The following is a 13,063-nucleotide window of genomic DNA, read 5'->3' as shown; positions in this document are numbered from 1 at the left end:
AAAAGAAAGGTAGGTTCACCAGGTTAGCTTACAATAAATTATGGGATAGGCAGGGACGTAGAGAAAGCTATTAATCTGCAGTTTACTACAGAAGGGTCAATGGATAGAGATAAATCTCAATGGGTGGATGGAGGGGGAAAAACATGGGGAATGGAAAGAATAAACCTTAGGAATGCGTTGAGGGGTAGAACTTTGATGACTGCGAAGAGGGGTTAATATACAAGGCTCCTAATGCGAATGAATATCCTAAAAAATAATGTCAGAAGCAGAAGGAAGGTATGAAATACACTTAGCAGCAAGTGGCAAAAAAAACACAGAAGTCTAGAACAGCTAGCAGGAGAAATGACTGCGCCTTTGCAACACGGAAATCCACTTATTAAGCATAAAGCATCCTAATGAGTCGCTGGAAATAAATGGACTAATGTCATATACACATGATTTCTAGGGCAGTCAATACGCTGCTTCCCCTCTTTAACAGATTAATGACATTAAAAAAAAAAAAATCAGCAAAACGCTACTTTGCTGCCATCTGGCGGTAGCAAGTGAGAATGACATGTTTTCAGTTATTCTAAGTTAATGGTAAATCATTCAATTCTGCAATGTTTTCCTATAAGCATGAAGAAACAAATAAATCTGTGCGTTCCTCTGTGACTTGTAAAGACGGGATAGAAACCACAATGGAATGACGGCTCGGCTTCCACATTAGATTTAATACGAAAATCATTGCAGCTCTGCCAAGGCCTGTGACAAGTGGGGCACTTTTTTCTGAAAGCGTAACTGGATTACAATGACGTGAATATATTTTGCCTTCCCACATGCCTCATGTATCTTACTCAAGGCTTAGAATTCTGCGGCAGGAGCTCCCACGACTTTATACCAGGGAAAAGAAAGTGTATATATTGTATAATTGAAGTTTAAAGAAGAACTGTACCTTTTATAGTTTAAAGAAGAGCTCCATCTGATGGGATAATGGGGTTTGTCCCTCAACCTTCTTAAGGATTCCATTTAAAAATATTATTATTAGTATGGGTCTAAAAATATACCCCCCCCCCCCCCCTCTTCTAAATCTGGATTATGTGGAGTTCCCCTTTAAACATATCTGCGGACATTTAATATTACAGACATAAAATATTACAGACATGTTCAATTAAAGTAATGAACATGTTAAAACTATTTTTAAGAGAGTGTCTGTAATTCATTGGTTATTGCTGCGCCCAGACGAGTTTATGTAAATCGTAAAAGTTTAAAAACGACATAAAAAAGGGAAAAAAAGGGATTAGTCGACATTGTAAAAGCGACGCGGCATCTCTCAGCGTTTGGGATGACGGACGTGTCCCTCCCCACTTGCCCCTTTATTACGGTTGTGACTCACATTTCCCTCTTCTCTTTATTATTTTATCACATGTAGAGATGAGCAAATCAATTGTAGACGGAACGAATTTGGTACGAAACTCCCAATTTGGTGAAATCAAAAACTTTTGAAGCTCCCGGCCGCCATTTTACAAATTAGAAAAAGGAAGAGGGGAGGAGATTAAAAGACAAATTTCAGACTCCTCTGGTCTTCCATAGCAACGCGCCCCTGCCGGCCCTCCTGAGATGGCATCGTATTGACCCATGCAGACTGCAGCGGTCAAATTGGACAAACCAGCAAGGACTCGTCACTACAAAAGACCAGGGGAGGTGAGCATGACATTTTCTTTGATTTTAGGGGCGTCCGACTCATGTCTCCTAGGACTATATTCAACTCAGATACAGTCCTAGAAGACATCAGAGAATCAGCCAGGGCAATCGCTGCACTTGCGATTAGCGTCAGATTTATTCCGACTGAATGGGACATGCGATTCAAAAGAATAGTCCCATTTCGGGAAACTTGCTTAGGCTTCATGCACATGACCGTGCCTGTAATTACGACCCGTAATTATGGGCACGGACGGCCGCAGACAGCCGGACGTTTTTATGAGCCGTGCTCCCATTATAGAGTATAGTAGCACGGTCCTTAAAATAAAAAAAAATAGGACATACGGGAAGGTGTCCGTCGGCCATAGAAATGAATGGGCCCGTAATTACGGCCGATTTTACGGTCGTGTGAATGGGGCCTTATCTTTATGTGTATTTTCTTGGCACATTTTTGACTATCATTGCATCTTACTTTCGGGTGTTTACATCTAAAATGTCTCGAATTCTTAAAGGGATAGTCCAGTTTATATAACCCATTTTCATATTCTTTATTAAGGAATTCTGAGTTAATAGAGGCAGGGAGGGGGGGGGGGTCCTCTGTTCAAGATCCTCATCTCTAGGCCAGAGTAGAGAGCGGTTACAAAGAGCGTCTCTCGCTCTGGAGGACCTGTCCTGTCCTGCACTACACATACAATCCATTGATGGGAATGAACACTGTGTAATGCATAATTACCCCTGTGTGGGCGCTGCAGGGAGACTACAGCTGATCACTGGGAGTCCCAGATATGGTACAATTTGTGATCTGCTTCTGGTCAAGGAACTGTTCTAACAAGAAGGAATTGTCAAAAGCAGAGAACCCTTTTAAGTAATATATATGCGCCATTCTATATGGGAACGTCCTCTTCCCCAACCCTCCCCCCCCCCCCCCTTGGTTCACATCTTTTTAAAACAATATGAAATCAGTTCTGCATCCATAAATTTATTACCATATAACTTTACTGCCCCATTGATATAAATATTAAACACCTCTAGGACTCGCACCTATCTCTAGAACGGGGCACCTAAACTTTGTTCTACCGACTATGAATTACAGAAACAGCCTAACTCGCTGAGCTACGCTGTTTACGTAAGTCCCATAGAACTAAAAGGTAGTTACGGAAACAACGTAGATCGCATGCGTCGCTGCTGCCGTAACGTCCATTCACTACTATGGGAGTTACGGGAACAGCGTAGCTCAGCGAGTTACACGGTTTCCGTAATTCATGGTCGGGAATCACACGCGTCAGCCACAACACAGAGCAGTAAAACAACGTTTAGGGGCCCCGTTCTAGAGATAGGTGTGGGTCCTAGAAGTGGGACCCGCATCTATCGGATATTTAGGACATATCCTGTGGATATGTCCTAAATGTCTCTGATGGGAAAACCGGAATTGGCCCATTTAAAGCAAAACACAACTTTTCGTATTAAGAAAAAAAAAAAACTTTGACAAAAACCGCCCATAATATATTCACGATGAGTGTTCAGCTAACCTCTGGTGATAAATATGCAGACAGGAGCAGGAGAATTAAGAGGTTTAAAGCCCATCCATAAAGTGTGAAGACGTCTCACGTATGTAAATTCTCCCGTGTCAGAAGGAAGAGACAATGTAATCCCAACACTTCATCAATCTACATCTTTGGCCGGAGAGAACAGATTCCTGGAGACATTATTTACATGTTTGATCAATTCCATCAGCGTCAAATATGCAAATGGACAAAGAAGCGTTCGAGTTTAAGTCTGGCGAGATTCGGCCATCTACTCAAAACAGATGGTGGAAAATACAAGATGAATGTCAACAATGGCCGCGTTTACCGTGTTCATATAATGGGCCGTAACGCCTAATACACAGGTCAATAATAAACACTAATGGATAAAACGTAGAGAAGTTTCCAAAGCTAATCAGAAAAGTTTAAAAAAAAAAAAAATTGTAATGAGGGGGAACAGATTTTTCTAATTCAAATCAAAATATGAAGATGTGGTTGATATTATACAAGGGGGTCGTCTCACTGCTTATTGGGAAGTTTAAGGTCAAAATTTACACCTGGGTACCCAACCTTAAAGGTCTACGCACTCCTCGCTGGCCACTGCTGTCAAAAGTTCATTGGCGTTATCCCAGCTCCTAAACGCCTCCTCCGACCGTAAATAACGGTGTGCAGACATTTTGGACTTTTATGGTAATAATCCGGAAGTCTCATTCGTTTCTCTTCTTATGCCCACCCACCGGCGAAAACTGGCCCGCCCTGAATGCCGAAATATTATCTGAGATGTATGGTCCGACACCCTTCCTGCTTTGTCCAGGCCTCAAATCTAGTAATTGCACATGCGCCGCTATAGTGTCCCGTTGTGCGCACGCACCAGAACATCGATACGCCAGCGAGGCATTTTTGCTGAGGAGGGGTGGCGAGGAGCTGTCAATCAAAAGGAGGCGGGGTTAACTCGGAAAGGCTTGAGGAATGAAGATATGACTCTTATGCTCATTAGTATACGGCGCGGGAACACTAAAAATGTAATGAGCCGACTTACAAGATAATTATAGGCTACAGAAAAAAATTTTTTCACCCATTTCCACCCGGTATTGCCGGTTCAATAGATGAAATGCTGGCGACAGGTTCCCTTTAAGGGTGTGCGTGCACATTAGATGAACGTCGTCCGAACCTGCCAATTGCAGTGTTACCGGCCGGATAGCTAATGTGTATGGGGGTGTCCTGACTCTCCCCTTATAGCAGATGTTGGGGAAAGGACGTATCGGGCAATTTGGATTTCATCATGCCCGATCCTTTGTTTGTACGGGAGATAAGCCTCTGCCAAAGGTGTCTGGCAGCAGCTTATCTCCCCCCCCCCATTGAACAGACGAGCCAAGCAGGCATATTCATGGAGTTGGGCGGAACGGCTGACCGCTATTGTAAGTGTATGGGCAGCCTTAAGGGTTGTCTTGTTTACAAAGCCCATTTTAAATACCCTTTTCGTGAATACCATATTCAGACCTGATCAGGACCCTCATCTATTAACCATAGCGGAGAGTGGATCCAGCATGTCCTTGCATTACTCAGACAGCTCATTGATAAAATTTAGAACAGTGTAATGCTCATTTTCCCCTGCAGGGGTGCTATAGAATTATTGAAGGCTTATTGTTGGGTCCTCACACAGTTTACAGCCAATTGCAGTGGAACATCATGCGATTGGATCATCATCAGGGGCACCTTCTAACAAAAAAAAATTATTGTTAAACGTATACAGGCCCTTTAAGACGTTGAAATAGGTTTGTTGCCAGACTGATGTAGCTTCAGGGACAAATTAGATTGGAACGGTTGGATTCTTCTTGTCTGAGGTGTCTTGAAGCCATTTGGCTGCTGTTTCTTTAAAGCATTAACATGTTTGTTCAGCCAAGACGGATCTGTCGGGCCAACAATTATTCGATTTTTACAGTCAGCAACTTCTTGAGCGGAAGGCTCAAGGGAAACCCCTTCCCCACCACCATGTCTGAAAGACACCGTTTAATTACCTAGGAGACGGTAGATTGAGCAGATTGTATTCGCGTAGCCAACTCCAACGTAATTCCAGAACAGAATTACTAAATACTCCATTAAAACCACAGGCCAGGATATTGCTGAATATCAAAAACTACATTTCAAAAAGGAGCGTAACCATAAATAATGTAGTAAATGCCTCCGATGACCCGTGTCCCCCTCCAATACCTGCTCATCCCTCTGCAATATCTGTCCATTATGGTCTTTTATAATCCAAGCCGCAGGGACACAAGAAGACAAATGCTACATGTTGGGAGGAAATTGGATATAATTAAGAGCAAAAAAAATCTGGTGTACTGTACGTCTGACCACAAATCCTCCCGCAGAAGAATAAGAGATGACAGGAGGGGGAAGAAAGGCTGGGAAATCATTAGCGTTGGATAGATGTACCGTCAAACTAAAGACAAAGTCTCTTTGTTCGGCCCAGCGGCCTCCAAAAGAAAGGGAGTGTAGGAGGCCGATATGCCGGCAAAGATATCCCGGCTTCCATAGAAATGAAAAAATAGTCCGGCTAATGACCAGTGTGTTGTCTTGTTAGGACATCGCTTTATTAGAATCAATGCTCACAGCTTCTCGTCACAATCTGAGCATTAATCCGCCGCTGACCGACGTCTTTGAAACGGATAACATGAATTGCAAAAAGCAACGACTGCCAGAAGAACATAAAAAACAAAGTACCACCGCTCACAGCCGGGCTTTTCATTCACTTTACACTGATAAGAATTCTCCATTTTGGTCCCCAAAATGCAGAATAAGCAAAAAGAAACTCAAAACCGCTCTGGATAAACTCAAAAATTTGCGATGCTCTGGATGTTCACTGTTTATCTGTGACGTGGACGGACTGGGACCTTGGGAAAACATAAAAAAGAAAAACAGAGCAAATACAAAAAAAAGAACTTGGATTTCCCTTAGCAGAAATTCACACGAAGGCCACACGAATAAATTTTTTTTTACTGTCCGCAAATACGGATCCTTAGTCATCCGCATATCTGGCACTGTCCGCAAATATGGTCCATAGTGCATCCGTATTTACGGATCCACAAAAAAGAAGGGAGGCTACAAATGATGTCACCAACATATGCAGTAGTTTCTACTGGCTCTAATACCCACAGTATATAACTCAGACCGGAGCAGGTAAAAATATATATTGATGAAAGAAAGACACATAGTGCAACACCCTCTGAAAACTGATCGCTCCACGCCAAGTTTAATCCATACTCACAGAAGTAACAAGGAATAAAAACATCAAATTAGGTAAAAATTCCTAGGCGGCACGCCAAACACTAATTGCCCGACCCTGGGTTTTGCCCTTCCGGCTTCCTCTGGGGCAACTAATTTGATGTTTTTATTCCTGGTTACTTCTGGGAGTATGGTGTTCAGAGGGTGATGCACTATGTCTCTTTCTTTCATCTATTAGAGACATAAGATCTTTTTCCTACCAGGAGTCTTTTGAATGTCGAGAGACCATACGGAGCTCTGTGGGACTACAGGGATAAGAATTACCATCTACACCCTCACTGAATTGCAGACCGTCTACTGTATTTTTCTGGGAGAGAGTGTCCATACTGATGTGATATTGGACTGTAACCAGTGCCGTCTGAGCGGTAAACTTTGCTGTACTTTGTTGAGGTCACCAACATGACCTAACTCCTTGAAAGGGTCACATGACCGCTCAAGTGACATTTTCTTGGGGAATCTGCGGCCGTCGCATAGAAACGCTACCGCAATTACGGATGACTGCAGATGCACATCCGTAACCGTCTGCAATTTTGCAGGTGCCCGTAGACTATGGGGGATACCTGCCGCAATTTCGGACATGTTCTATATTTTGCGGATGATTTCTACGGCACACACACATATCCGTAAATATATACTAGGGATAAAAACTACAGTCGTGTCCATGGGGCCTTAGTTTGTGATGTACTATCAGCATATATGTACAGCAATGTGGCCATAGACTTCAACGTCCTTATGGCATACATTTGGTTGGGGTTCCGCACCCCCAACTGTATTGAAGAGCCAACATTCAACTGTATACCAATACTTTTTTTTTTTTAAGACAGATGTATGCAACTGTATAGACCAACACCAGCATATATGTTCGGCCAGGACCATTTCAACCAGACCTTCCAAATGTGAACACTAAACTCAGCGTGAATTTATCCTGAAACCGCATTTCCGCTTACTTAAAAATACGGCAGATCTATGGTGACACATGTGGTCCCTGCAGCTCCATATAGAATTGGACAGGAAAAAAACCATGTGAAATCGGGGACATGCAGAGGCAAAGTATGGCCCCACAGAAGCCTATGGGTGTCCTATTACCGCTCCATATAGCTCGGAGATTAAATTGGGATGGGGTCGGTATTAGAACAAGTCTAGTGGATGTCTCTACCAGGACATAGAAAGTTGTACCCTTAGTCCCTTCTTTAGTCTAAAAACCCCTGTGCCGGTTTGACATGGCGCTCGCCATAATATCCAGACTCCCTGCAGATCTAGTGAACACAAGTTAAAGCGGTTTACCCCTCTCAGATATATTCAAAGGATATGCCATAAATGCCTAGTAACTGGGGGTCCACCTCTTGCAGCCGCAACTAGTTTGAGACTGAATGGAGAGATGGTCGTGCAGCTTCAATTATATACGAGTCATAGAAAGAGATGAGAAAGCTTGGTTTTTGCCTGGTATTGCAGTTCAGCATCCTTCACTTGAGCTGCAGTACCAAACAAAGCCTATTGATAAGAGCGGCGCTGTTTCTAAGAAAAAAATAAATAAAAATCGGGTTCTTTTTTCAAATCTCATACAACCCTCATCCGTAAACAATGGACACCTATTAATGCAGTCTATGGGGCCTCCTGGAATAGCTCTAAAGGGGTTTTCAGAGTTCAGCAAAAATCTGGCCAAGCGGGGAAAAGCCATAAAAAGAGCCATTACTCATCTGATAAATCCCCCGGCGTTCCAGCGCAGCCGTTCTGGTGCTCCCCACCGCTCCTTGTTTATAGTGCTGCAGCGATGACGTGCCCGTATACCCACGTGTTCGCTGCAGCCAATCACTAGCCTCAGCCGCCTCATGCCGTATACTAATGAGGCCAGCGATTGGCTGCACTGAGCATGTGGTTAAACAGGGACATCATCGCTGCAGGACTGTAAACAAAGAGCGGAAGGGAGAACCGGAGCGACTGCGCTGAGACGTCGAGAGATCAGCTGAGTGATGGCTCTTTTATTGTTTATTGCCGCCCCCCCACCATTGGCCAGATTTTTGCAAAACTCAGAAAACCCCTTTAATTATTTATCAGTAAGGCGCCTTAACATGTAAAGGTAACTGACCCATTGAAAAAAAAAAAAAAAAAAAAAAACTTACATCCTAAATCCTATAGATGAACATTGGCACGTTTTGTGACACGCAGCTCTCCTGCTGTACTGATGGATTGTTGGAAAATAAGACGATCAATCCAATTTAGGAAAGTCTTATAGTGACATCTAATAGAAAAAGTGATCAGTGGTAATTATCCGGACGGCATAATTTACGTTTCTCTAGGACTACACTTTTATGGCAGCTCTTTCTCGCCTTCCATCACCGACTCCCACCCTGCAGCCCATATGTAGCAGAGAGGAGCCAATGATAATTCACACGAAAGCCCAGCGTTCTCTGACAACTCATTATTTGTGTAGCAATCATTTCCTGTGGAGATTCTTGTTCAATTTACTACAACTGCTGTGAATTCCGGTCCACTACGCAGACAGAACAAATACTTCAAATGCGAGTTAAAAAAAAAATATTAACCATTTACACTGCTGGCTCAAGGCAGGAAATACCATTCAAAGTGTAAATCCTGCATAGTCAGAGGCTTAGTCATTTCATCAGTCATGTGAGAGCTGTTGTCCAGTTTAAAAAACCCATTTTCATACACCCCATCAGTGAATTCAGAGTTATATGGGGGGGGGGGGTCCTCTTTTCAGGGTCCTCATCTTCTGGCCAGACTGTAGAGCGGTTACCAAGAGTCTCTCAAAAAGTCTCTCGCTCTGGAGGACCTGTGCCGTATTAGACAGACAACCCATTGATGTGAATCTATACTGTGTAATGCTTAATTTCCCCTGTGGAGGCACTGCAGGGAAATGAAACACTTGAAGGTATTCTGCCCGTTAAACATGCGCCGATCGCCACTACGGCTTGATCACAAGTACAGATGTGTCAGCCCTTACCTTTGCTTAAATTTAGTTAAAGTGTAACTAAATGTTTGACAAACTTCTGACGTGTCATAATGACATGTCAGAAGTTTTGATCGGTGGGGGTCCGAGCACTGAGACCCCCACCAATCGCTCAAACGAAGCAGCTGAAGTGCTCGTGTGAGCGCTGAGCCGCTTCATGTCTGTTCTGCTTTTTCTGGAAATGAATGGATCGGAGTGCGGACTCAATAGAAAGTCTATGAGCTCGTACTCCGATACATCGGCTTTCCGGAGAAAGCCGAAAAGACACGAAGCGGCTGAGCGCTCACACGAGCGCTTCAGCTGCTTCGTTTGAGCGATTGGTGGGGTTTTCAGTGCTCGGACCCCCACCAATCCAAACTTCCGACATGTCACAAGTTTTTCAAACATTTAGTTACCCTTTAAGTACTCCAATTTCTCATGAAAGCAGTTCAATACAATATCGCGAAATGCTAGTAAAACCCTTGATGGGGTGCAAGTCACAACATGACCACTGTATCGTAAAACCATAATTTTTTTCTTGAAGGCCGGTCATCTCACACCATACATGTCAGGATATATTGTGATAAATGTGTTGCTGACAAGAAACCGTTTTCATGGACGCATAAAAGTTCTGATCAGCCGACGAACTAGCATTTTCTCTTTTATCGGCTGATCTGTGCCCTGTTTACACAGGGCAATGATCGGGAACGAGCATTCGTAGGAACGCTCCTTCCTCGATCACTGGTCCATGTAAAACGGCCTTTACTGACAGGTTTCCCCACAGATCACAGCTGCAGGGGGACACTTTGTGATCAGCTTATTGTCAAGGCACCCTTCTAAAAAAATAGGAATTATGCAAAGTGGACAATCCCTTTAAGGAGGCCATATTTGCTGTCGATCAGCTTTTCCAGACACAGATAACATTAAGAAATGGCTGAATAGGGGATTAGAAAATGTTATCACAATATAAAGATGCCTATCCTGGAAGATATTCTCTTTCAACACTTAATTTCTTAACAAATCTTTATAGGAGGTCAGAGTTCCAGATCTCCTACATAGACAAAGATTTAAAACATAACATCCTAGCTTCCTGCAGCCACCACTAGGGGGAGCTTACTGCATTCTGTGTTATTATTAAATTCAACATACTGTGTAACAGTCTGCAGTTAGCTAATAAGCTCCCCCTAGTGGTGGCTGCAGGCACCCAGTATGTTATGTTTTAGATATAGGACGGAGTAATCTGGGCTCCGGGCATTAAAGGGCACCGGCCCCTTACAACCACTATAGCCAGGATACACTTGATCTTGGGTAATAAAATGCATTTAAGGGATATTTACCACTTGCATAGCATTTACGTGCAATCCCCACACTTACATGCGCAGTAACTAGATTGGAAGCCCGGACAAAGAAGGGTGTCAGACCATACATGACGGGCGCATGCGTGCTCTCTTAGACGAGATTTCGGCTTTCAGGGCTGGCCAGTTTTTGGCGGTGGGCGGGCATAAGAAGAGGAACTGCCGGATTATTACCATAAAAGGCGCAAAAGGTTTGCAGACCGTTATTTACGGTCGGAGGACGAGTTTAGGAGAGGGAATGACGGCAATGAACTTTTGACAGCAGCGGCCAGCGAGGCACTGCCCTAGTTCCCAAATCATCAGTCCTCCCCTGTTCTCATGTATAACACGCATAGTAAAAAACAGAGGGATTATAAAGTAGATGAGATTTCAAGTAATCTCATCTACACGTTGCAGAATTTTTCCGCACGTAAATTGATCTGTGAGGGGGGAGGGGGGGATTTAAAATCAGTAGCTGACAATTTATCATGCGTTTCTGTCTCACACATCGCGGTTAAAATGTGGGTTTTTTTTCCCACGATTTTCGCAAAATCAAAAAAAAAAACAACAACATTTTGACTGCGATGTGAAAGTCAAGCAAATCTGGCAAGTTTAAAAAAAAAATTCACCATCGGAATTACTTGCGATTTTAATGCAGATTTTCCACATCAAATCCAGCAACGTGTGCATGTAGCCTAAAAGGGAATTGTCAGCTCTCAGGTTCTGTAAATACTTGTAGTTCCTATGAATAACAATTCTGGAAATCAAAGACACACTTAAAGGGGTTATTCCCAAAATCATAAATTCTCACGTATCCACAGGTCTTGAACCCTCAGATCCCCCTCACTACTCGCAGTCCCGCAGTGAGGAGGAGCTTGAATGGAGCTGCACCATTCACTTTCTATGAGAATGATGGAAACAGCCCGGCGCTGTGCTCGGCTGTCTCCGTCATTTCCATAGACTTTAAAAACAGTGGCACCGCGCATGCTCGACCGTCACTCCACTTAATGTCCTCCTCACGGAAGTTGAGCAGGGAGGAGGATGTGGGGGTTCGTTACCCCCTGTTCTCACGATTGGTGGTGCCCTAGCGATCAGAAAATGAATCACCCATTATGTGGATAGGTGATAATTTATGATTTTGGGAATACCCCTTTAAGACATCACAACCTTACCTCTACCAAGTCTTCATCATCAGTCCCGTGTGCCTGTCCCTCAGTTTTCTGCATACTTGGAAGCCATGATGCTAGGCTCTTCATTAGATACTCCTTGCCCTCCTACAAATACAATCAAATCGTTCAAACAAAATCTTATATACACACACTAAAAAAAAAAAAAAAAAAAAAAAAAAAAAAAAGGACAGAATAAAAAAGTTTGGGTATTTTAAAAAGTTTTTTTTTTTTCAAAAGCCTTTTAAATAAATTCTACCACCAGCAGAAGTATTAAACGTACACAGTATACACACCACACCGCCACAGTCCTGATGGCCGTACACAATTTCGCCCATATTCAATATCACAGCGTATCAGCAGAAACATACATCTCGCCACCACCATCTGAATGTAAGACGCACGCTCAAGTAACCTTAGAAGATTTGGTTTTATCGGGCTGTATAATGTATGAGCTTATTAATGGCATTAGACATTTACACTTGCTAAAACCGCAGTTCCATGCAATAAATAGAGAAGAATAAATAAACCGGCCTCGTAAAGCAGCCGCCACACCTACATACATAAACCCCTGATATACGGCCCTAATAAAACACATACATTTGACTTTCACACGCTGTCAGTCCGATAACTGCACTGGCCTAATCATATGATTTTGTCTTAACCTCCTCCACTCCAAACCCCTCCCCACATCATCTGCCAGAAATGCCATTTTATATATATATTTTTTTTAACTTTTAATCTATACAAATATTTCTTATTATTTTTTACCTTTTAATCTCTTTTTTATTATTATTATTTTTTTTTTTACCTTTTAATCTTTATAATTTTTTTTTATTATTTTATTACTTTTTTTCACCTTTTGTACTTTTAGAAAGCATGGCGGTGGATCGCCCCCTACCCTCTTATTGGTGGCATTTAAAAGCCGCCACTCCACACTAAACTCCAGTTCTCACTCTCTAGGTGGGACTCTCTATATGGATTTCCATTATTTGTCACAGGAGGAAATTCTGCCTTCCCGGGCTCCTTATGACATCAGTTGCTCATACACTGGCAGCTACTGACTGGATAAAAGGGCTGCATGACATATAAAATAGAAGCCATGGTGGCGATACTCCCATGTCTGGCTGCTAG

At 42.9% G+C, this 13,063-nt stretch overlaps 1 protein-coding gene across 4 annotated transcripts in view; it reads right to left on the bottom strand.

The window, feature by feature from the left end:
• LOC142652141 (uncharacterized) overlaps positions 1 to 13,063 on the bottom strand; it is a 333,622-nt gene that overhangs the window by 298,857 nt on the left and 21,702 nt on the right. For all 4 annotated transcript variants that reach the window (XM_075827658.1, XM_075827659.1, XM_075827662.1 and 1 more), the window contains exon 7: positions 11,936 to 12,037. In XM_075827658.1, coding sequence (XP_075683773.1) covers positions 11,936 to 12,037 — 102 coding nt within the window. The remainder of the gene's footprint in view (positions 1 to 11,935; positions 12,038 to 13,063) is intronic.

Source organism: Rhinoderma darwinii, chromosome 5, assembly GCF_050947455.1.
Source record: "Rhinoderma darwinii isolate aRhiDar2 chromosome 5, aRhiDar2.hap1, whole genome shotgun sequence".
Lineage (NCBI taxonomy): Eukaryota > Metazoa > Chordata > Amphibia > Anura > Rhinodermatidae > Rhinoderma > Rhinoderma darwinii.
The sequence above is the reverse complement of the archived record's forward strand: the minus strand, read 5'-3'. Positions and strand labels throughout refer to the sequence as shown.